General features: G+C 32.4%; 1 protein-coding gene across 5 annotated transcripts in view; it reads left to right on the top strand.

Annotated features, from left to right (window-relative positions):
• LOC118186070 (homeobox protein AKR-like) overlaps positions 1–26,511 on the top strand; it is a 324,288-nt gene extending 297,777 nt beyond the window's left edge. For 4 of the 5 annotated variants that reach the window (XM_035356068.2, XM_035356070.2, XM_085808055.1 and 1 more), the window contains one exon: positions 19,963–26,511. In XM_035356068.2, coding sequence (XP_035211959.1) covers positions 19,963–20,855 — 893 coding nt within the window. In that variant the 3' untranslated portion in view covers positions 20,856–26,511. Of the gene's footprint in view, positions 1–8,049; positions 8,392–19,962 lie in introns of those variants that run through there. The other variant, XM_035356069.2, reaches the window with a different exon arrangement.
• Positions 26,512–26,927: the final 416 nt, after the last annotated feature.

The following is a 26,927-nucleotide window of genomic DNA, read 5'->3' as shown; positions in this document are numbered from 1 at the left end:
ATTGATTATACTAGGAGACAGAGTAATCATGAGATAGGTAGATAGACAGGTTTTCGAAAGTTATTCATATAGTAATACCAAAAGGATGTAATGGTATGTAGGTTTTGATTCTGATCTAGTATATGGATCTTATTATTTAAATTATTTACAGGTCTCTTAAAATATGGAATGGGATTTGATGTTTGTTCTCTTCGCTCACTTTAATCGATAAACACACGCACATATTCATAATATGAAGGCTTACCAATATGTATTGTCTTATATTTATTTAAATCATCCTCGCTTATTAGAGTGTTCGTCATTAACTTCGGTATGTAACAAATTATACATCAAGAAACATATTTTGGAAAGGAGTCTAGATTACAGAATTGGTTGATTCTAAAAATCACTGCTGATAATCAACAGAATTTCAGAATTTTAATGATAAATTTATAAGGTGTTTTTTTTTTTTTTTTTTTTTTTTTTTTTTTTTTTTTAGAAGTGGGTGGTATAGCTGTCATAAAAGATAATCATGAGCTTATTAAGTTTTCTTCTTCAGTTACAAAGTTAGGTTAACAACATGAGCGGTAGTTAAACGGAACCTTATAATGGTGCAGAAATCTGAAACGGTTTATGACGGTACAGAAATCTGGAAAAAACTTAGAATGAAAATTCGATTCTGAGAAATTGATGAAACAAAGTAGTTGCAGTGAAAACTGATTACTTTTAAATTTCGAACTCTTGTCTATTGCTTCGTGATCGCTCGACAGCCCTCAGATGTTGGCACCCTTTGGAGCTTTAAAATGTCATCTACCTATTCGACTGACAATACAAAGCAGAAAAATGGCTAAGGAGTAAAAGCCGTGTTATTTCAGCCTGCTCCAGAAAATCCAACGTGGGTGTCAGAGCGGAGTGAACGCTTCGTAGAAAGCAACGGCAAGGAATGGTATTTAAACGGGCGACTTGGGATTTAAGCCAGCAATGAGCTGGATCTAAACGTCGAGGTACGTTGCTGAGTGGACATATTTTTGAGGGAAGTACTTTTAGTAAAATGCGTGACGTAACCTCTTCACGGGAGTCTGAAAATGTGCCCATTTGGCTGTAATCCACCTTACTGGCGTCCTACTTTGGCGAGAGATTCGCCTTTGTCACTGTTGTCGTGACCGCATGTAAAATACAAAATGTTACCTTCTTCCTCCCGCTAAAGCGTCATTCACTTTTTATCGATGTCACTGAAAGCAGAATCTGCTTCTCATCAGCAGAGCATTGTGAGCAAATTTTGTGCGATTCTCTGCATTTAGCTGCTAAAACTATCTACAGCAGCATATTTCTTTTATGAATCGATCTGTTTACAAAATACTCGGTTGCTAAATTGGAATGTTGTATTTCATTTGCAGAGGCTATGTTATCGTTAAAAAAATTCCTTCCCTCGCAACTTGGAATAGGTTTTCAGCATTGCTTCTGAAAGGATTTTGTTTCGCTTTAACAGAGCAAGCAGATTTCATTTGATTCCCGTTCCTCACTACTGCTGAACTTGTTACCGGGCTTCAGCAAATAAGGAATACCTTTTCTTCTAGCATCTTTTTTTACAGTTTACATCATTAAATTAACACTTGCTGGATTTTATTTGAAGAGGGATAAATAATAAATGACTATCGATTTAATGTCAACATTTTACAGTGTTTACCAATCTTCATAACTCTCAGTTTATCAGCAGTTTGTCAATGGGTGTTCCCCTTTGTTTGGTTTGTTGCAGTTACAGACAGATTATCGAAAACTTAATTATAAATGTAAAGGTAAACAAGAAAAAATGCTTAAAAAAAGTTTCAGACCAGAACAAAAAAATTACTTACATCTCCTTTCTTTACTTAAGATCAGAAAATTACCTCTCTGCGTCTAGAAAACAAATTATATACAATGCAAAAGGAAAAATACTCGCAGTTTCAAGCATTTTGTAAATTTAAAATCAAGCTTAGATTATAAATTTTCCTTTTTTCTCTTTTCAAACCTACTCGTAAGTTTTTTTTTTTTGGGGGGGGGGGTCTGCATTATTTTGTCTTTTATGTGTTTACATTTTTACATTCCAGGAATAATGGACAAGCATGAAAGCGAAAATAGTCCTCAACTCTTTCTTCTTTCATCAAAGCTAATGAAAATACCTTCCCATCATAATAAGTATAGTTGCTTACATCTAAACACACGTTATACACGTTAAACACAGTTACACATCGTATACATTAAACTTATATACCTACAAAATACACATCTAGCAAAATTCTTAGAGGAGATACCTGAAAAGTTATACATACTCGCACAGCTATATATATATATATATATATGTTTGTGTGTGTGTATTTATGTAGGGTGGGTCTGCAAAAGTGGGCAGAACTGTACGGGGTGATAGAATGTAGCTATACAAGCAATATTCGTCATAGAAAAGTCTGGGCGGTACGCAAAAGGTGAGCCGCTAGGTCGCATTGTAAAAGGTATAAAAAGGGTCGGTGCTCACATCGAACTGCATTTTCTAACGTGGATTGCCGAGAGAATGGCTGGTAATACGAACTACTAAATTTCTAGGCCGATGGATTGGTCGAGGCCATAGCTTGGATCACCGGATCTTTCGTGTTTTGACTTTTTCCTGTGGAGGCCGTATGAAAAGCCTAATCTAGGATTAACCCGTTGAAACCAATATTGATCTAGTCGTCAGGATCACCGCTGTTCTCGGCGATACCCGGGAAATGCCTGGTGCCTTCGCAAATGTGCGTCAGTCCTTGTCATGCAGGTGTGAAGCCTGCATTACCGCTATCAAAATGTCTTTTGAGCAATTTTCTTTGAGTATGTCTATCAGTTACATTCCTGTTAATAAAATGTTTCCTGAAATGTTCCCTCTTAATTTTGTGTTAATTTTTTAAACGTGGCAGTGAAAAACTACCTTCTAGCTTCTCAACGCTTGCGTTCCTTCCATACATTCTATGACGAATATTGCTCATAAAGTAAAGCTTTGCCCACTTTTTCAGATTCAATGTGTGTGTGTGTATGTATGTATGTATGTATGTATATACAGAGAGAGAGAGAGATAATGATATATTTTAAATAAAGAGACAAATTATAGTTTCCCCTCCATGAAGAGCAAGATTATAAAAATATTAGCAAGAAGTCTTCACTGCTAGTGGGGGTGAAGCGAAAAAAAAATCCCGTTTAGTACTTAAAAATTAGTGGCTGCTGACAGTTCTTGTCTGTATAAATCTCACTAGAGAAGGATAGAAGTCTAAAATCTCCAATCATAACATAAGGAAAAGTTGGTGAAACTTCTGAACATGAATGGAAAGGGTTGGTTTTTGGCTGTCTACATCAGAGGGGCGGCGTAACATGAAGAAATCAATTAAAATCAACTATCGTACTTCTGTTTTATGCAATGATTAACAATGAACTGGTATGTTAATAAATAATGTTAAAATATATTTGATTCAATCAGATCCTAGTAGATCAAAAGACAGAACAATTAGTCTTTACATGCCGGTTCTCTTCAGAGTAAACGTAAAGAAAATGGCCAAAAATGCGCTTTTCTCAAAAAAATAAACTTTATATTAACATGAGCTATCTACATCATTAATTAAACTAAATACTATTGTAATAAACAATATAAAATAAATTGTCTAGAAGATTTTAAGGTGTGTGTGTGTATTTAATTATGGCAAAGCGCACTAGGGCTATCTGCCTAATGGGAGGGATGCCTTCGTGGAGGACTTTCTAAGGGAAACTGGCTCGTATACACGTTACACATGGGGAAAACCACGAAAACGCCCGTGCAGCCAGCCCGTTCGCGGGATTCGAACCTCGGACCGAACTACCAGTGTTCAGCGTCTTTACCGCTCGGCAACTGGTGGGCAAAGATTTTAAGGATGACCCACTCAAGTCATCATGAAAGTCGTACAAAGTCAAATACAAAATATCAAATGAAAATGACATTTTAATACTGAAACAATATATGTAATGTAATAAAAACATGTAAAAGGACACCACACCTAGCTTTAAACATTTACGATACATTAAGGAACAATTCAATTAGAGAATAAAGAAGCAGAATACGTACCAATAAAAATTAATCGAGAAAACGTCATGTCATCCATTAAAAGTTACGAATAGAAGGAAACATAGCTTACTTTAACAGAGTTTTGACTTAGCATAGGCCAGTTCTATTATCTAAAATTTAACTCACTTTTTAATATACGAAGCATCTAATTTATATGTAAAATTCGAGACTAGAAAACTTCTGTAATTTAAAAAGAAAAAGGTTACAAAGCGCTTTAATCGTTTACCTACCAGTGCTCATTTGTCTCCTGAGTGAGTGTGATTTTTAAAATAATTTGGTTCAACCTAAAAGTTACATATTATTTTCTATGGTAAGCAGTTCTGTTGGGGCATTACTGATTTCTTTTGAATTTCTTAATGTGAGAATCACACAGGGGGAAAAAATCAAAATAAAATTACTTGATGATTGCTTAATAATTGTAAAGATTAGAATTAGGAATGTGCAGAGCAACTAAATTTATGATTGGAAGAGTCTATGTGTACTGCACCTGGATATTCCGAGTTGGAACAAGCCAATAATTATTATATAGATTTAAAAAGTGTAAATATTTGTATATACACAAAAATATACATATCGTGTACATGAAAATCCGAAAAAAAATAGAAGTTATCAGAATTTTAAACTTAATTATGGCATTAAAGTGCTTATTTCAATTTTAAATTCTCCATCAAAATTGCCATCAAAATTTTTAGCTTAGTCCGTTTTGTAAGGGAATCCAAACTAGGTGGTGCATCCGTTGTAACATACTGTTGACAAAGCATTTCTAGTCCTTGCTTCTTCTTTTCTGTACCTTTTCTTTATAAACGAAATAATTTTCTTCAAGATCTGTATTTTACAAAGGAGTTCCAAATTTCATTCAAGTAACTCTTAGTTTACCCTCTGTCCCTCTTAAAGTTTTCCTGTTTGTAGGGGTAGGTCAATATCGTTCCGCAAAGACACGACGAGTACAGCTGGAAAAGAACCTGCGTCCTTTCCGTCTCCTTTTTTGGCTGAAAACCAAATTTTGCAGATGCAATTGGAGTCTACTTTTTGAAAAAGAATTTTCATATTTTATATCTACTAGAATTTTACAAAATGGCATAATGATCAAGGGGTGATTTTACGAAATGATAATTTTTCAGACTACATGTCCAGTTTATAACATGTAAAAAACAACCTGGCGAGCGGGGAAGAAGAAAATAAATTTACTTGGTTAAACATATTCTCTTTCGTTAAATATACAGAAGGGGATAAATTAAGTCTGTTTATTGGTAGTGGCTATGTAACAACTCATTTGAAATTAAATTGGAAAAAAAACTGAATGCAGTAATTTTTGTGAGCTGTTCAAAGAAGGAATCGTTTTTCGTAGCAGTTACAGAAACTTTTCTTTACTTGATTTGATGTAGAGATTTTTGTTACTTTAAACATAAGTAATGTGAATTATTTAAAGCAGAAATTTGATACAAGACTTTACTTTTAATTTTTAAATCTAATAACTAGTGACATAGTTAGGGGAGGAGGGCGGATACGCCCCGGGCGGCACATTTTTAGGGGTGGCATTTTTTGTTTGAAACATTATTTTGCAGAGATTAGTCTGCTGGATTGTCGGGACTATAATTAAATTCTAAATTTCCATGTGGAATCAAATTGAGAACATAAGGATTTTTACTCTGGATAAAGTATTCACAGAGATGACCGCATGATTTTAACAGCTACATACTTTTGTTATACCTTTTTTATTCCGTCGAAACTTTTGAATGCAAGTTACGAATATCAACTAAATTATAATCACGATTATATTGATAAGAAATAATTTCTCGTTAACAAAGCATTTCAGAGTTTTACTTCCGTTACTACTAAGGAAATCGAAACGGGAGCGTAGAAGGGAAACCCTTTCGAATTATTATTTTAGTATATTTCTTAAAGAAAAACTGATCATCGGACCATTTTTGTCAGAGTGCCGAAGTGTAGCAAAGAATTATTATTGTACCAAACGAAATGCTTGTACCTAATTAGAAAGGAGATTTTTCTAATGTGCTTCTAAAAATTATTCAAAAGTTATTTCTCCAGAGTGCCAGAGTATATTATAGAAGTACCACTTCGAATGAAATTTCTGCACATGATTAGCAGGCACATTTTAGCATACTTTCGATTAGTTAAGAACTGATAGTCAGCACGACTTCGCTTTAGTAACTTTAACATGAAAGGAAAATAATGTAATATAGAGCTAATTGTTATTTTTGTGCATAAACTAATAATTAATCACGATATGATTTCCGTGCAAGTGTAAAAAAATGCGTTCAGATTTAAAGCACTTTAGATTTTGCAACTGGTAAATCATTTAATGAAAAACTTAAAATGATCTTCTCTGTGGTGTTTCATGTTATTAATGTTAACAGAAAATTTTTGAATTGATTTAAAAGAAAATCTTGTTTCTCTATAACTAATTGTCAGTAATTTAAAATAAAATATCTGCCTAAAATTACTCTAGAGCTTCATGAATGAAATTTTTCACGTGCGTCATTTTTTCAGCTGTCGGTTATATACCCGGATGGAAGTACGCAACGCACTAGCGCATACACACATATACATACAACAGCTAAAAAGTTGGTTTTCCGCTACACGTTACATTTTTAGTTTTTATCTAGAAATTATGATCCGCACACAGATTCATTTATTTATTTTTCAGCATGGAAATAAAATAAAATAAAAAATCATATAGTTGTTTACTGTACGATTAATGACCACGACTTCAGATTCCTCAAATCTTTTAAAGTTACATATTTCTTCGCATCCTTAAAACTGAGATATACGAAAAATTTCAATAATCAAAATAAAAAATGATTTTATACTTCCCTCAACAGTTGCAAATTATGTATGAGTGAAACTTAGGAGCGAAAATGTTAATCATATAATTAGATGAGAAACACGCCAATGTCAAATTTAAGATTAGGCAAAAAAGCAACCTTAGGTGTGTCCATTTCATGGGCGGTCACACAAGTACATTTCTTTTAAAGGACAGAATGTTTTTTTGCTGTTGACAAAAAATTGACCTATCTGATCACTCTCGAAATCGATTATCAAAGTTTTATTCAAAAGCTACGCGAATTAAAGATTTTTTTCATTGCCTAATATTAGTCCTTTGTTATTAATATGGTGATATCAATAATTTTAACTTTAAAAAGTAATGTACTCAGAAGTTATATCTTTAATATTTAAAATTAAAAAGAAAGAAAAAAATTTAAAAAAAAATAAATAAAAAGGGCGTAAGAATATGCTCTTATCTTGCTTCATTTTTCAAGATCCGAAAAAGGAGTATTTATGAATATGCAGAAGGAGAAATACCCACCGTTAGGGATAAAAATTAACTAAGAAAATACTAACAGGAAAATATCTCCGTCTCGTTATTTTTATATCATCCGATAGGAGGTTAAATTAAGTTAGAGTTACTATTTGTATTTATTTGTCTTTTATTTTAACAGTTTTTTACCCCTTAAATTTTCCGAAATTGTTTAAGAAGACTATTTCTTTCCATTTGGAATCTTCGGAGATGTATATAAATTTTAGAAAAAATAACAGAAATATAATCCTTTTACATACATTAAATTTGAAAAAGAATATTCTTAAATGCTTAAGAATGTGGATTTTATTTAGTATGTGTGTCGTTCTTGAAGAGATTTAGTCCATTTAAATCCAAAAGTTCATCCATTTATATATTTTAACTCAAAGAGGAGATAATGGTCAGTTATTAAACGTATCACACTCGCGTGACACTTCTGGTACACATGACATCAACGCCGGTGCATTGCTGGCAACCCGGAAAGAAATCTTTGATTCGGCAGACCTGTTTGTCTGGCTTACGCGCATTCCCCCGTTCGGTAGCTATTGTTACATACGCGTAGTCTTCCACCTTTAATCTTGTGTGAACATGAAACATGCTCTGAAACTCACCTTAAAACGGTGCTATTTCGTCGCAAGGGCGATAACCAATAGGAGCTTTTCCTGTATGACATGCTGCGCCATCTGTGGAGGAGAGGTAGAACGAGGCGATCGGAGACTCTGAGATATCAGTTTAGTGCACACTGCAAACCGAGCCGTGATACAGTTGTGATACTTGAAAAGTATAGAGTGACCTTCGCCGAAGTTTAGAAGAGTGCCGACCCTATTCTCTATGTGCTCAATTATTATCTTTCTTTCAAAACCAACTTTATAACTGTGTTTACAACTGCCGTGATTTTTTATGCTGGTTTCGTGAAAAGTGAAATAAACTCTATGTGTCAAACTTGGATTATTGTTTGTTGATAGCGCGCGGACCGAACGTCAGATCGGATAACTTTGCGGTACGTGAAAATTTTTAACTTTCTTCTCCTAAAATGTCTTCTTTTAAACTGCTTGCAAAATTATTTATTATGTTAATTATTTTTATCGCTTAAAAGTGAACAAAAAAAGAGTTGATTGACTATTTTTCGTTACTTTTTATATAATTAACCTCTTTTTTTTCTTTCTAGAGAACTGAACCCTTTTCTTTTCAATTACTAGTTAATTTATATCGATGTATTTATAAATTATTGTCCAATATCCGAATTCTTAGGCAAGAATGTAATCTATTGCATGGCCGTTAACTTTAATGAGAGTTTTGCTAATTTTTCTAATAACGGTATTTTTTTCCTCCACCGAAACAATCTCACCGCTTTTTCTCCTTTCCTTTCCTTTTCTCGTCTTATTTAGTAAATTTGGTTATCTCTTATATTGTAACATATTATTATTCGCTTTTCTGGTAGTTAAAGGAACTGAAGTGTCTTGGGTGAGCAATTTGCCTATGACAGCTAATAGCGTTTCCTTGAGATTGCAAGGAAACAAGAAGGCGGTTGTTTTATGAGTGCTCTTCAGATGCGCGCGAAAAATGAAGACCTCTTAATAAAAAGTTACTGAATAAAATTAAAAATGGCCATAAATTAAATTGTTATTTCTATCAAGATACTGAAGGCTTCTTCCCGGCAAGTATTTTATTCGCTTTGATTACTACTCTTGATTTTCTTGATTGACTGCATCGTAAGTTTGCTTTTATGACATTTAAACTGTAAATTTAATAAAGCAGAACGTCTTGTTTATTATTTTAACAAATTTTATTTTTCACTTGACTGGTCAATTTATAAAGTTTTAATTCTTTGTATTTTTATTCAAATGAATTTAGTGGTTTCAGTAATTATAGTGATGCATTATTTCTTGGACTATCCGTTTAATAACGGGGAATAAACGACTAAGATTTCTGACACTTATGTCAAAATGCATGGAAACTAAGTGGTTTCGTAAGTCCACATTTCCTTTTTCCTTTTTTTTTTTTTCTCCTCTGTATCATTGTTTATTAGATATTCGATGTTATTTAACTCTTCATGAAAAATAATATTTGGATGAAAGATAAACGTTTTAAAGGGCGAGCGAAGATTTACCTGTCACTTTCCTTCCGAGGTTCAGAAGTTCGTCCTTCAAAATTGCTGTTTCACTTCGTAACCGCACAAATGATTTAGAAAAAAAAGTTAAGGAAATGCGGATTCTCCGCTTGCTTGCTTCGAAGAAATTGCTGAATATTTCTTTTTAATTAAAGCTATGGAGTTTACGTATGTTTCTTGCTTCTCCTGTTTGTTTATCATCTCTAGTGGTTTTGCTGTTTCATTTACTACCACTAGAGTGTAACGAGCTCTTAATGGTTTGTTAGATATTATCTGCTTTTATCATTTTTACTTGAAATCTTGTGCTAAATTATGGATTACAAAACAAGGCATATTAAAAGTGTAGTTTTGCTCATGATGAATTTTAAAAAGGAATGCAGCTACAAGTATTAAAAAATTACGTAACAACTAAATACTTATACTCTCCCCTTAATCCGCCGAATTCAGTTACACTTACAATTTTGGTAGTTTAGTCTGCCCATTTTTCGAGATTGCTTATGTTACTCTACTAAAGCAGTTTTCATTTGTAAAATGATAAAATCTTTCACTTATCATCCGCGCTATCTGACATATTGCCATGTCTCAGACATGTTGCCATTTGTCGTGCCATAAAATCTTTAATATATTTTTCACATTAAAATACTGCGTTACTTGGCAATCTGAGCGATTTAAAAGCCGTATATGTGCTTCTTATTAATTTATAATTTTTAACTGATGCAAATTTTAATGTATTTTATTAATGTAATTTATAATATGTCTCGATGATTGCAGCATCTGTGTAATCAATAAAATATGCTTCTAATTCCAATATACAGTAGAGACCCGCAAATTCGACCTAATGGAGACTGACAGGGTGTAAATTACCGAAAATTGCAAATTTACGGAAGAATCACAACTCATACTATTTCGCCCAAAATCTAAATCCATGGCATTTTTTTTAATTCTTTCCTTTTTGTATTGTTTCTCTTTGTATAGTTTCATTTCCGTTGTCATGTTAATTTGTTTCCTTTTCTTCTCGATTGACATTTTCACTTGAACAGACAATTGAAACACTGTAAGCCTGGATATAAACTGAAAAAATCTATCAAGAATGGCCTGAAAGTTTAGTTTAGGGTAGTGTACAGTTATAAACTTTCAGGTAAGTCTGCGAACGACTAGCAACAAAGAGAAATGTGAATGGGGATCAACAGCAGCGAAGTGACTTTCTTCAAGCACCTTGTTACTTACAGAAGGAGTGGAATGAATTAATTTCCATGGGAGAAAAAAAAACTGTCACCACCTTCGCTATTCAGATGGCTCTAGAAAATAGTATCACAAATACAAAAAGAGATAAATATTGCTAAATTAGCATACCGTAACAAATCTATGACCAGAACAAGAAAACATGTAGACATTCATGCACATAAATATGTACTGTAATTATAGTAATAGTGTCATTAAAATATATTTATAATGTTTGCACCGTATAAGCGATGTTAGCAACTATTTCTGTCTACCGATTAATAAGCCACTACATTATTTCAAAAATTGTTCTACTCGACCAGCAGAAATCATTTAGCAATTATAAAAAATGATCGTCGAGTTAACACGGAATATGGAGTAATCGGAATTCATGGTGTGCGGTACATTTAATCTACTACGAGTTTCGTAACAGAATAAAACTAACAAGATTTTTTTATTTTATTTCTTAGTTCATTTGCTTATTTAGTTTCTGTTCAGCTGTCATCTAATTAGAAGGAATTTTTCCTTTTATAGCTATTATAAAAAGAGGAAAAATCAATGTGGTTTTTATTTTTTTTAAATTTATTATTATTTTATTGTTATTTATTTATGTATTTCATATTCCGATATCGGTTTCCTACCATGTAACACACCTGGGAGGATCCGAAAGTCAGTACTGAAATCATTTATACTGCGTAGTCGTGGATCTAATCTCTAGAATTTCATTAAGTAATTATGAAGTAATTGTTTTAAATTTTTGAGGTTATTTAAAACTCTATTCTGCGGGTCCAAAAGTCGCTATTGAATTTATTTGTACTGCATATTCATTGACTTAATCTTAAGAATGTGATCACGTAACTCTGAAGTAATTATTCAAAATTTTTAATGCTTAATTTATAACTATTTTGAATTTCTGAGGTTATTGTAAAGTGTGTATTCTGTAGTTATTTTAATTTCGTGGGAATTTGAAAGAAAAATATTCAAAAACGCCCATTTACAATAAATAGTAATGCAATACTTTTTTTTTTTTTTTTTTCAAAACAAATTATTTTAAAAATCATTACTATTCAAACAGTAACTGAAGTAAATAGGTTTCTACCTAAAATTTGAAAAATAACTTATTTAAGTAATGTTTTTATAACTGTTCCATATTGTAAACAGTTAAACTGACAACTAAAATGACGCTGAAAAAGAACTTGCCGATTGAGTGGATTTCGAAGTTCTGTTTCATTGTCTGTGATGTTTGTGGTTGTCATATTTATGGTTATCCTATTGTTGGATATTTATAATTCTTTTATAACTTGTATATTTGTTCAATCTATTGTTTTGTGGATGTTTGTAATTGCACTGAAGTATGAGCAATTTAAAATTCCCTCATAGATAGGGGAAGAGGCTTTGGAGACAATCAACCATTAGAGCCGGCGCTAGGCATTTTTGTCGCTCGGTGCAGTCGCTGTGAATCCCATATTCTACAACCTTGCATATTCCTAAATTCAAAACTGTTTGTCGCCCTTAAAGTCTACAGCCTATTGCCTCCTCTAAGTTCTAAAAATTTTATCATTCATAAATTTGGCTGTGATTAAAGTTCTAAAAATTCTGCCGCCCGGTGTGACCGGCCCTGCCAACCAACCAAGAAAAAATTTCAAAGCAGTTAGAGCAAACAGCGTTAAAACTGCAAGTTCTTTGGTACTGAAACGCGGCATTACCTAGAGGGGTGGAAAAAAATCTATATTTATTAAATTAAATTTTAAAAGTCTCTTTTAAATCCACAAAATAAATTGGCGAAATTAACAGGCTGTCATTCACACTTGCTTTTGTACACAACATATATAAGAACATGTTACACGAATTAATTATTAAATATTCATTTTCTTTGAGGTAATAAAGTTTAATGACAAAATAAGGGGTATTAATTTATAGCATCGTAATTACTAGATTTTATAATCTTTACATTAAAAAAATTATAAATTCGAGCAACTTTTAATATTCAATTGTCAACGTCACTGCAGCTGTTTTAAGTTATTGATATATAGGACCTATATCTCTCTCTATATATATATAGTACTATATATATTTAGTAAAAAAAATAAATATTTTTTAAATAAACTAAATAGAAAATTTTCATCTGCTTTTTCTTAATTCAGGTTTTTTTTTTTTTTTTTTTTTTTTTTTGGGCGTTACACCTAGCAGATGTCACAATGAAGGACCTGTCACTATGAATCCTAGTTTTTGAAAACAAATATTTTGTACAGTCTTGCCAGATCGCGCGATTTTGCGAAAATTTGCGACTTTTGAAAAACTTTATATCGTAAAATGCTTTCATTTTTAAATAATTTATCAATTAAATATAATTTATAATAAAAAAGTAGTTTATTTAGGCTTAACTAGAAGTTGACAGCTGGCAATCTTATTAGATGTGAGCTTTCTTTTTCAAGGCTGCACAGCCTGATGCCGCTATAACAAGAAAGGGGTAAAGGAAGTGAAAAAAGTAAAAAGAAAAAAAAAAAAAAAAAAATGCTTCAGGACCTCTTACCACCCTCCCTCGTCACCCGTGCATTTCGTTTTCAAGTCAGTTCCCTCCCTTCAGTTCTATGGTGATAATGAATCGAACCAAAGAATTTGCACCTTGCGCACCGTATATTGGGCACCCAACAGAGAAATAAATTAAATTCATACATATATATTATTATAATATAGCTAAGAACTAAGCAATGGAAATGACTTGAAAATAAGAGCAACGGTATTTTTCTAAATAACAACAAAAATAAATTTAACAGTGAAATAACAAGGCTTTCTTAAGTAATCAGAATCTGAAACAGATCCACCACACAAAACGGAAAACTCACTGAAAAGCATTCCTCAATTAAAATGTTCACGATTAAACAAAAAAAAAATCATGAATTAAAAAAATTAAGTACCAACTCAAAAAATTTAATACGAAATAGCTAACAATCTAAACGTAGGAATCTCTTAAGAATTGATATCTGCAAATTAATTTAAAAATTGAAACCTAAATTAAATGAGAATTAATTAAAAAAGAAATGGATATTTAAACAATTGAAAATGAGCAGTATAGTTTTAAAATTTTCGTTAAAGCTAAGATATGTAATTAAAAAGACTAAGAATTGAATGCAGTCTGTAATTACAGAACCAATAGACGGTGAATTTGTGATGACGTCAGAGGTCATGTGAGCCTGCGTAAATATGTCGTCACCAAATCACATGATCTCTGACATCATTTGCGACTTTTTGAGTCTGCTTTTGCTACCTTTTTTTAAAATTTTCTGGGAACACTGATTTTGTATATATTTTCTAAGAGAATTTACTTGACTTGTCAATTAACAATTTTTAACATGTTCTGCAGCCTAAAATCATTTTCACATGCCTTTTTTTGAATTTATTATTAATAAATCATTTAAAATCATATCAATAGAATTAAAGACATAATTGTAATACTGCAGACCGCATGCATTATTCGCTTCAGTATGGCTTCGAGGCAACGTTTTTGTATACACTGAGCATGTAAATCGGCATTAACAAAAAATAATGTGGAGTATAACCTAAATCATATCATGATTTTGATGTTTCTGGTTTGCTCTTGGGGCGAAATTTACAGTTGCTTATTCGATTATATATAACCCAAGATTCCAGTTTTTCTGTGGAGCGGATGATAGAAGTATTTATTGATTTAATCTTGGTTGTATATAATGTGAAGGTATTCATCAGGCCCATGAATAGCATGTGGTAGGCACTGTTGTGTCTCTGAAATCTAAGTCTTTCAAGGCACCAAATTCCTCCGATACTTAAAAAAAAAAATAAAAAAAAAAAAAAAAAGCCGGGGAATTGAGAAAGATTATTTAAAGCAGGGGATAGGGTTTGTAAGGGCTAAGCAGACATGAAATTTCTTGACTTTCGATTTTTCTCATGGCTTCTGTTTGTCAAATGTTCGCAATGAAGCCAGCATTTTTAAGTGGGCAGAATTACTTAGTGTGTTTCAATAAGTCAAAAAGTTTGTTTTGTTTGGTTGTTTTGTTACATTAAAGGGAATCAGCATCATGGCTAATGTCACCGCCTTTACAAGTACGACAAAATTCACCCATGAAACAAAATTTAGGGATAGCTTAATATATCAACTGTACCATGGAGTGTGTCGTTGCAGAGATTAATATCAATTCTTTAGCAAATTTTGTTCAGTCGTAACAGTCGAAGTATGGAAAAAAGACGTATTATGTGGTCCCTTTCCTACCCCAAAAGGTTTTATTATGACTAAGGTAAGCGTCTAATACGGTAGATTATCGCACAGATGGTCTCGTTTGTTTCGAACTAAGATTAGCATAAAGATGTTAGTTATAATGTTCATTAACTTCATGCATAAAGCTTGTAGCTCTCTTGTAGAATGGTGTTTAAGACACCTGGATACCTGGGCGAACCCTATCCCGAAGAGAAAAGTACAAAGTTTCGAAATAGTATCTCAACTAAAGATTGATTATAATAACATTATAAATATACTAATATTTTTTCTTTCTAATAATATCAAAAGTATTGAAATTTGTACTAGAAAATGGGCAAATGGGGAAAAGCATCTGAAAGCCGCCGAGCAGTAGAATAAGCAATGGTGAGCAAGTGCGAATACCAACAGTGGAAAAGTAGAATAAAAATTACATATAAAAATAGACAAACATAGGAACATAAGTAAGGAGAGAAAATAAAGTAGTAATACATTAATTTTCCATAATAATTCCAGGATTGAGAGTAGCCACAGACGATCTTGTGTTTTGCACGTCATTTATAATCGTTATTGTAAATTTGCAGTTCGGTGTTGTTGCTATTTCTCATACGATAATGAAAATTTCTGGCAAGATGGTAGTAAAAGGTTCATAGCTTGACAACGCCAAGCACCCCATGAGTAATGTTGTTACGAATGCACCATGGTACGTCCGTAATCTGTCTCTGAACTTTGTTCTGGGCAGTTTGCAACTTTTTCCTGTAAGATTTACATGAGTATGCCCAGACCGGACAAGCAAACAGTAGCAGTAGGTGCTGTAATCTGTAGTTTATTCCTCTGACTGCAGTTTTTCTTGTGATTTAAAATTTCGCAGTTGCAGTTTACGCTGTAGTTTCAATTTTTAATATTTACAGCTGCATTTTTCGAATTTCAACTGCAGTTATTCTGCAAACATTACGCTATCAGTAAGTTCAGAAAAATGCGACTGCAGTTTTTGCACTACTTTAACGCGCCAAAATTAAAATTTTCAGTACCGCCTTTACTATTTTCCATTCTTGGAGTTTCCAGTGAATTAACTCTTCGTCAAATTTTTTTTTTTTTTTTGCTTATATATAAAAAGCACGATTTTCACTGTAAATTTTGTATTTTCTATTCCTCCGCCCCGGGAAGTTTGCTTCCTAGAAATTTTAATACTTGTCCCACGAACTTTCTGAAATGCTGTCAAGTTGTTGATGTGTTGTTCCACGACTTTCTGAAACTATCATATTAAAGAAGAAAAAAAATGAAAGCGAAGCTAGAATTTTTATAATGGAACTAAGAAATTCAATTTTTTCCTCCCTAGGGGATGTAATTTTTCTATGATAACATTTTGGCTGGATGTTTGCAACGGGTTCATATAACTTAATAATTACTTATCACTGTAGCACTTGGAGTCTATTATCTACGACCAATAATAGATGTACCCATTTATTCTGCTTCATAAGCTTCCCGATTAAATACCCTATCAAACATGCGTGTTATTTGCTTACAAGCATTCGAAGACCAATTCTGTTAATTCGAATTTTTAATATGCACTGCTTAGCGGAATGTTTGCAAATTTGTCTTGATAAAAAAAAGTCATTTGCTTTGTGCATTAAGCCTTACACTAAGTTTAGAAGTAAGTGTAGATCCCATTAAGTTCAGAATATTTAATGAAGACTTTACTGTATTGTTTGACAGTAGAAGATTCCCTCAAATATTAATTACTTCTACCGCCCTCTTGTAACACTAAAGAACGGAGTGGATTCCAGATGATGACTATAAAACGCATAATAATGATTTTTTCGTGTAAACTTTTAGTTTTGTTTGTAAAGAAAATTCTTTCCTTAGATAATGATGGCCTCACAGCAAGTATGTCGAATTTTTTTTTTTTTTTTTTTTTTTTTTTTTTTTTTTTTTTTTTTTTTTTCCCATGAAGAAGATTACGAAGAGAGAGTAAAAATGCCTTGTTAACTATATCATGGAATACTTGTAGTCATATTATTTATAGATAAAAAGAAAATTTTTAAATGTATACCCAACAAAAGAACTGCTAATGCAAAAATTCAAAAAAATAAACAAAAATGTTTTCCTTGTATTGCTGGCAAAAAGTTTAGGAAAGTTCTGCGCGTATTGATTTTTAGTACAGAAAATTATGCGAAAGAAAATCAGTGAACTTCAACACTAGGACTTAATCATTAGCTGAAGTAATATGTTTTTGGAAATGTTGATCATCTGGTGTGTTTTGCCTTCGAACTATGTCCTTTTTTGCTGTAAGACAAATTGTTTTTTTATTATTTAAAGTGTTTGCGACTTTGTAGTTTCAGCTACTGATTATTTCGATACATTCTAAGCTAATATACTAGTAATGCTATCGAAAATGTTTTAATGCTGTAATTACACATTTAACATGAAATATAGTTTATGCTCATTAATTATTTCCATAAACGCAGTTATAGTTAAACATATGACATATGATTATGACCAAGTTTTCCATATTTTATCAGACACCATATTTCTGGAATCAGTTTGTATATACACATCAGTTTCATCAAATACATCAGGTTCTTACGGTGATCCAAAAAATAATGGTGAGGCTTGCTGTCAAATTAGGTAATAAGAATGCTATTCGCTGTATGAAACTGATTTACTGCAGTATGCATTACAGCATCGGATTTTAAGCTTAATGTGTTTGAGCACCTCTTTTATATGATGTGCATTTTGCCGAACCCGTAACCATAAATTATGATATTTATGTAATATGTTTTAACATGAAATTAAGCAAGAAATTAAATTTTAGTTTTAAAAAAAAACCTCTGGCTATTAACTTATGGATCTCCTGGAGTCTACAGCTCACAGTTTAAGTATCATTGTATTTCAATGTTTCTGTGCGGCTACAGAGCTAGGCAAATACTGTAAAGATATTCAACTTTGGAGCATTGAATGTACAAGGCTAAAGCCTGTTACTGCTGCGCATTGTCATGTCATTATTTTCGTATGTCCTCAGAAATGTATCACAGAGATAAACTGCATAAATGACTCCCAAAAGAAATCTAGCAGGATGGAATTTGCGCTTTTTGGGGACTCTGGATAAACTCAGTGGCGCAACAGCCGTAGTGGGCCAAGGCCTGCAGTGCCCGAAATACCGAAAAGCTTTCTTGACTGTTGGCCCCAGGGTGCATGAGCTTATGCCCTCAATAAGTGGTCAGCTTGTCGCAGGACCCCCGGTGTTTGGTCCCTAAGCGAACTTGGTACTCATTTTATCGACCCACTCAAGGGATGAAAGGCTGAGACAACCTTTCGATCGAACTCCGGACCTGTGGTGCCGCTGCGCGATGCGCTAGCCACTGTGCCACCGCCCCCCCCCGTTGTGGATAAGGAATCTTTAATATACATCCTGCACAAGTGCGCAAATGTGGTACTTATGTGTGATTATCCACAGGAATAGTAAATGTATGATTATCCACAGGAATGGTATTACGACTATTGCTTTCTGAGAAAAATGCCATATTGGATTCTTTTTAAGTCCTTTTGATTTTAATTTAGAGGTTATGTTTAGATACACTCGTTCGTTAACAGTAGAAGCTCGAAACCTCAGCGTTAGAGCCTCAGCTTCAAAGATTCTGCTTTTAGGGTCAAGAACCACTTAAAAGTTGAAGAGGATTGATTATCTGAAGCTCCAAATCACAGTATGATAGATATGCATTAATATCAATTCCAGGATATGTCACTTTTTCTGAGCAAGTGAAAAAAATATTTAGAAGCTGTAAATTCGTCTACAAAAGAGCTACTAGCGACTTCATATTAAGTGCGTGTTATATCTAAATGGTAAATAAATAAAGTCTAAATAAACTTCTATTCTGAATCGTTTGGATTTTGAATTCCTCCCATGTTCATTCATTTCACTTCTACCACTGATTCTACTGAAGGTTTTTTACCTGCTGAGGTGCAAGATGTATCTCTTTGCGCTGTATATCCTCGACGTTTCCCTTGATTTCATTTTCATTTAAAGTTTTACTTCTCTTCTGCATTAATGATTGAAAAATATTTTCAGGCCAGAGAAATTTAAATTTTACAAAACCGAATGTTTATCTTTAAGATATGGTCATACAGTAGAGTAATTTTATAAATGAATATTCTTGACATAAATTATAAACTCGTGCTCCTTCTGTGCAAAAAGAGAGAGTATTCCAGGAAAATTTTACATTTGAACGAATTTACTCGTGCATATAATTCATGCTCTCGAGTTTTTAAACAGCCAGTGAACAAAGGGTGAATTTAAATTGAACTACTGATGATTAATACCTATGTTATTCTTCTACAAAGGGAAGGCTATCATTCTAGTGGCTTGGTTATTCTAAGCTGAAAGTATAATTTGATTTTAAAATTTTATAACATTCTATGTAATACCTTTAAATACTTCAGTTAATTTCAAAATTATTTTTAAAATATGCTAGTTATTTTAAAATAACTATTTTCGTCGTTTATAAAACAGCATTTGTTGTTAGTATAATGAAATGTTTTTGCCTTAAAAATGAGTGTTACAAAAATGAAAATTATAAAATTTATTCTGCTTTATTCGGTTCATTTGTGGTATCTGATACTTTATATATTTAAAACTAATGTCTTGAAGTTAAAATTTTTCAGACTTGTGTCACGAAGTTTTCTTCTTTTAACTTATAACATGTTTTTAGTGTCAAGTAATAATTAATGTCAAGGTTCATTGCTAGTTATATTTACTATTAGACTTTGTCTACCTCATAGAGAGATGAGCGATTAGAATTTTATAAGTGTAATACATTTATATACCAACTGAGATACTGATAGCCATTATTTTATACTAACTTTATTTTTTTTTAATTTACGTTTGAATTTCTTTATATAAACTTAAGACTCGTTTTATTCATAGCACATGTACATATGCCATGAGTATGAGTTCTTTGGCAAACAAGTCATATGAATTTCTCTGCAATACTAAAGTTTTGTCCTCTTTTCAGCCAAGGACAGTCTCCCGATGCACTTATCTGACGACGCCATGCCGTATCCGCGCCCGGAATCCCGCCTAGCCGGGGAACAGGCTCGTCGTAAGAGGAGAGGCAACCTTCCAAAAGAATCTGTTCGCATCCTGCGTATGTGGTTATACGAACATCGCTACAGTGCTTATCCATCCGAAAAAGAAAAGGCTAAATTAGCTGAAGACGCCAAATTAACGCAGCTGCAAGTTTGCAATTGGTTCATAAATGCTCGACGTCGTATCTTGCCCGATATTATCCGTAAAGAAGGCCAGGATCCTTTGCAGTACACAATTACAAGAAAGAATGGTGTCAATATGCCCCGGTCAATGCCAACATCCGCCTCAATGAACAGATCTAACAACTACATTCGTTCGATGGATTCGAACAATAGTCCAGTTTCTTTAACAGATGACAGTGTTACTGATGTAGATGCTGATAGCGAGGACTCTGATAACAGTACTACGTCCACAGCATCCTCTCAGATCAGTTCGTCTCAGGAAGCTTGTCCGCTCAAGTTAACTAAGCGATGGCAAAGGACGCACGAACAGGAACTGCTCGTGCAGCCCCCTTCGGAAACGTCTCTCCATTGTACAGTCCTGCATAGTCCGCCTACAGTGAATGAGAAAGCATCTCACCAAAATGGTTTTGAGGAAAGCTCAAAGGCATTCAAAGCCTCTAAAGAGGACTCTTCTGTTTCCCGGAACTCTGACAATTCGACTCAAGACATGTGGACATCCTCCAATACACCTCCGCTGACTCCTCCATCGTCAACAGTCGACAATTCATTCACTCGTCTTTACATTCTGGTCAATGTTGCTTGCGAGGTACGTGACCAACAGGAGCGTGAAGCGAAAACGACTAATGTTGAGTTATGAAAGGCTGTGTTGAAATTTAGCTTTTCATTATTTTAGTGCCTTATGAAAGTCTCTTCAAAATGTCTTTTCGTGATCCAGGGCCGTTCCTCCTTATTTTATTTAGGAAACCATTTTGCTCATATGTCTTTTATGTTTTTGTAGTCATTGATGGAATATCATTCAGTTCATATATTTTTTCTAGATCAGAATTTTTAGTCAGTGTTGTGGAATCACTTTGCAAAAGCTTACCATGAAACTAGATATATCAAAGAAATGAAATCGTCATTAATGGTAGCTTTTTATTTTATTTTAATCTTTTTATGCGTTTTTAAGAAAGCATCATCTTGTTCAATGCATTAAAAACTGTGAAAGTTTCATGAACTTCAATCTGATAATTACATAGTTTAGAAACTTTATTATTAGCTATAAATTGAGATATTTATTTTAAATTTCTAGGCAAGGAATTTTTCTGTCATTGAAAGACATAATCTAGATATCTCAGAAACTGAGATTTAAGAATACTTTAAATCAAATCAAAGTAAAATAGAGATAAATGTAATGCTATAAATTACTAAGCACTGAATGCAAGTCATAATGTAATAAAAGGTCCCAAAATCATTTTATGTCAAATTAATTAGCACGCAATATTAGAAAAATGTAAATTTGACTAATATTATTCTAACAGCAAGCAACGATTTATTATCTGAAATTATTATACTTGCATTTAGATATTCATAAATAATGTGCATAAAAATCTGCGTGTACATGTTTATAAAAGTGTTAAAAGTAAATAGTTTTTACCTCCAATTGTTCTGAATATGGTATTTCTGAATTCTGGTCTCTGAAGTATTGTATATCATTGTGACTTGAATTTTATTAATTAGATTTAGACAAACATAATTTCATAGCTGATAATGCTGCATATTTGTCAAAACTATGTTATCTAAAAGGCAAATGAGTCTTAAACTTTGGTCATATTGCGTTATTTTGTACGATAGTTGCAATAGCTTATTTGCACAATAAAATTTTCTGAATGAACTTTTTTATTCGCGGCAGTTATGAAATACTGAATGAGAGGCTTAGTTCTAAGTCGTTGAACTGTAATAGAAATGCGTAATTTCGCCGAATTTGTCAAGTCCATTGTATTTTACGAACTACATTAACTGCCACTGTAAATGTCCAATGTTGAGTTTAAATTATATTTTCATATGTAATCTTGAATGAGCAGTTTTACTTTTTGTATCCAGCATTTCCTGTAGTTATACATTTGTGCATTTTTATCATTCATATTTTATTTTTATTTTTGTATGAATATCAGAGTATCATTTGAATTGATAAACATTAGGTGCCATTAAGATAACATTCATAAACACAAATTCTGTTTCGCTCCAGAAGATCCTTACAGTTAGCCCACTATTATAAGTCAGTGTTGTTGCATGTTAAAAAATGGTTCTGTGAGCCTTGTAGCTTAAAATTTAGTGGCATAGGACACTGTTGTAGTCTTATGTGACAAACAGCTAATAGCTTTTACTTGTGCCATCAATTCCTTGAGACGACCATGCATTAAAGTGATGTAGAATGATATTTAGAGTACTCTAATAGTCCTCTAAAATAGCAGTTCTTTATGAGTTTGAGAACACCTCCCATAAGATGTTCAATAAACAAAAAATTAATTTTGCGAGAGTCTTAAATGTTAAACTGCGTGATATTTTTATTATATTTTTCATAATGAACTTAAAAACTAATAAATTTTACCTTGGAAAATCTGTTTTAACCCCCCCCTCCCTTTTAATTCAGATCCCGAGGGTTGTGCAGCTCAGAGTTGAAGAATTGATGTTCTAGAATATAAGCATGACTCTAATATAGCTGACCCTCACTTTGTTACAAAAAAAATGGTAACTTTTGAAAATTGCTTTCCAAAGATTCATCTCAGTATTTTAATTTCGGCTTTTAATGCTACTGTCGATGCCCATCATATAAACTTTTGATCGCTAAAGTTTTTTAGGTTATAAAATCTTCCGTATAATTGATAAATGATAAGCTTTACGCTGGTTGGTATTTTCTGTGCAAAAGCTAAATACAGATCGTATTTTAATTCGCATTCAAATTTCATTTGAGAAAATAACTTAATTTTGAACATATTTATTGTACAATAAAGCTTTTTCTTCTCTGAAAGAATAAGAATTTAATCTTTCTTGAAAGTGATTAGAGTAATAAAGCAGCTTTCACTAGATTTAAAATTTGTTATTTTAGCTGCTACTAATTATTAAGAGTATGAGATATGAATTTTTAGTTCTGTGTTTTGTAAGTTACTTGAATAATTTAAATGCTGTAAGTTCTCATCTGTTACCTTGAGCAGCCTTGAGGTAGTTTATTTCATAGTCTCAAACATAAATTATTGCCATATGAAATATAGTTTACAGTACGGTACAAAGCAAATTAGGTCTCTACCTAAATTTCTACCTCAAACTGTTTTGTTATCTCTTTAAAGCCACTTTTTCATTTTTTATTAATATTAGCATCAATCTTAAACATTGTTTTTACATTAATCATCTCTCTAATTCTTCCCACTTGGGTGCATAGATATTAATTTTAATGTGTAGCATATATAATGAAGTCTTCCAGCTCTGCGAAAATGCGATTATTGAAATGAATTTTATAATCTAAAATATTTCTCTTTGACTTAATTTTTTGCCAATATGTATGGTTGTAGATTAGTATAATAAATTTATGCATAGTTGTAAATGATAAGCAAACTGAACACAGCGTAAAATGTAAAGCGTCGTTGTTTGAAATATATTGAAGATTTCGAAACGACTTCTATAAAATTTATTAAAGTGGATACTCGATTCCTATAGACCACAAGTTATCCCGCAGATTTCTTCCTGGATTTCTTTGACGATGAGCAATTTAATACCAGAACTAATGCAAGTAAAAGATTCGGTGAGATAAGATATTATTCAACATGGGAACTGAGCTTCTCCCCTCATATTCCATGGTGGAAATCAAGTTAAAATAAAGCAGGAACTTTTTAGTTTGTTTTGAACTTTCATAGTTTTGCATTTCCTTGTTTCCTTTTCTCGAGACACCCGTACTCATACGTAAACTGAATTCCTCTTTCGTTAATATAATATTATCCATTACAATCACAGCATTGTCTTGAACCATACAAGAAGAATAAGCCAGTATTTTCTTTAATAGTTTTTATTTAGTGCCCAATATGTTGTGATTACATATCTCAAAAGAGAAATTTTTCTTCTTAAATACAGAACATAAAGAACAAACTACATAGCACTAAGAAGATATAATTATTTCTCACATTTAATTGCGATTGACCTCTTGTGCTTTGCTATAAATAAGAAACTAAATCCACGTTAAGCTACAGGTTAAGTACATGTTATTACATATACAAAAATGTGTTCTTTTTTATGCATTTAAATCACAAATAAATATTTAATTTATTTCCTAAAGTTCAACCTTAAATTTATCTTGAATGGTAGTTATACTGACATGCCTGTAAGAAATCACCACACACATCTAGCGCTGTTACACTTACTACAAAACTCGCACAATGTTATCGAACCTTTTCTTGAGGCTTGCAGGCATTAAAAAATGAACAATTTTTAAACCAATGATCTTAGCATATAAATTAAACTTTTCTTATCTTTAAAGCACTTGATTATTCTAATTTCATTAAATTTTATATTTCAAATTGAGAAAGAAATGACTGAAAGATTTCATTGATCAAAAATTTTATATCCGGCACTTATCTCAAATAATGTCTGATTCCATTAATATTTATTTATTTGTAGTTTAGCGCTACCTTCTGCCCATTTCTAACTAAGCATTTCATCTCGAAAGCCATTCTTTAAGGGTAATACTTTCGTTTATCCATTCACCCGAATGAGCATAGTAGTAGTAAATATCGGCAGTTTTTCCAAGGCGAAATATGGGTTACTATTAGTGACGTTTGGTGCATGAAATATAATTTTTAAATCTAAATCATCTTGAAATAACTATAGATTTTACCTGTGTTCTGCTTGCTTTTCAGCCTTTCATTCTGAGAAATTGTGCAAATTTAATGCTAATTTTTATGCAGTTATACTTCTCGTATTGAAAAAGGCTGTTGTGCATCATAATCGCTTTTTGTTGATCATGTGAAATATGAATGTTGCACATTTTGCATCCAAGAATCTACAGAATTACTTTATTTATGGTATGATATTTACAATGTATTTTTGAAGTTGTAATTAAGATTTTGTGTAAAAAAATTCAAATACTATCTGTGACACGTTTTTGTATGAGTAAACAAACTAAGTCTATATAGTTGCGGATGGTTATTCTTGTTCTATGTATAAAAGATGTGAATTCTATTGTAATTTAAAGATTCGACTAACAGTGTTAAAGAAATATATTCTTTTATGTGTGTACATGAAATTTGACTGATTTTCAATTATTTAATCTTTAATTTTATGTAGATTCCATTTAAAAGCACTTAAGAGTGGTTAAAAATAATTTTGATTGTACATTTTTATCAAAATGCTAAACGTAATCAGTTCTGAACTGAGTTGATAGAATTTATATTCATAGATGGAAAGGTTAATATAATTATTTGTAGATATTTGATATTGAAGTGAACTGATACTTGCTTCACGTTTTGTTTATGTATAGATTTCCTTGTATTTTGTGTGCATGTGTGCATATATATTGAATATTTACTGAAAAGAAAATTTTACACAAAGTGGATATTATCAGTTCATTAAAATAATAAAGAACTGTTTATATCTGGAACTGTTATGAAATAGGCGTCTGCATTTGCTTTTCTGAGTTTTGTATCCTTGACTCTGTGGTACAGGAATGAACGGCTGCGTCCGATTTCAATGAACTTCTCCAAAAGAAGCATAATTATATAGTCACAGCTTTAATTTACATTTGAAACAATGCGGCAGTAAAGCGTATTGTAAAAACATACGTTAAGACATTTAAAACTCTATTTCTAGCGTAAACCGTCTTTCTTTTATGCTCATTGCTAATTCAAAACTAGGACATTCAAAAGTCGTAGCGTCAGTTAAAATAATTTAGTACTAAAATTAAATATTAGATGTTGAGCGCTAATTAATTATTCAGGAACTAATTTGGAAGCGACTAACTCTTTTATCGACAGTTGGTTCAAAAATGTAGGCAATCACAGTTTTTCAAACTCATCGGAGTAATTACATCATTTAGCTCAAATTTTCATTGTATTGTTATAACGTGTAGTTTTTCATCGTGTGCGCAGTGTTCCAGCTGCATAGATTGGTTGATCGACGCTTTAATATAGTACCACAGGTAAGTGCAAGTGGGGTAGGGTGCCTTATATGACAATTGGCGTGTCAGCTTATGTGCGTTCCTAGCAGTTTGTGCGTAGCCTTTCAAAGCAATTTTTATGTATCGTTTCTATATTTAGAGCTTGTCGTTTTTAGCTGCATATTTTTTTAGAGAAGTCATGCTACATATCTGCCCAAAATGTGCCTAGTCAGGACCTCAGTATGACATCACTGTACATTCCACACCTCATTTGGTCGCCTTCAGTTCAAGGAATAATGTTTGCGGTATGGAATGTATTGTCTTTGTACGATGCTGCCACTTAGTGGTGAAGTGATAGTGTGCAAAAATAAAAGTGTGGTGATAGATAAAACGTGTCTGTTTTATTTTTATTGGTTATCATGTCTTACCGTACCTTTCTTTTCTTTTTAATGAACTCATACACAACAACAATATAATAAATGATTTGCTAATGCGATATAATGCATTAATTGCCTGACATGATATGAAATGATTCATTATAATAAATGTTTTCCAAATTTGATTTTATGAAATCTATGAATAACTGATGAGTAACATAGCAGAATTTAGCAGAATTTTTAAACCTCTAAAGTTTTTTAACAGTTCATTTTTCTGCTTGTTTGAAAATTTATTAGAAAATGCACAAAATGTTTTCAGAAAATTTTGTATAGAAATTCATATTTTATCCCTGATAAACATGAAATAATGAAAGAAGTATACAAACTATTGGCTCATGCGCATGGAATCAGTTAAGTCTAAATGTGAACG

The sequence above is a fragment of the Stegodyphus dumicola genome, chromosome X1 (genome assembly GCF_044657685.1).
Source record: "Stegodyphus dumicola isolate Sdum_Otavi_A_Nest chromosome X1, ASM4465768v1".
Classification (NCBI taxonomy): domain Eukaryota; kingdom Metazoa; phylum Arthropoda; class Arachnida; order Araneae; family Eresidae; genus Stegodyphus; species Stegodyphus dumicola.
This window is presented reverse-complemented; position numbering and strand designations above follow the sequence as displayed.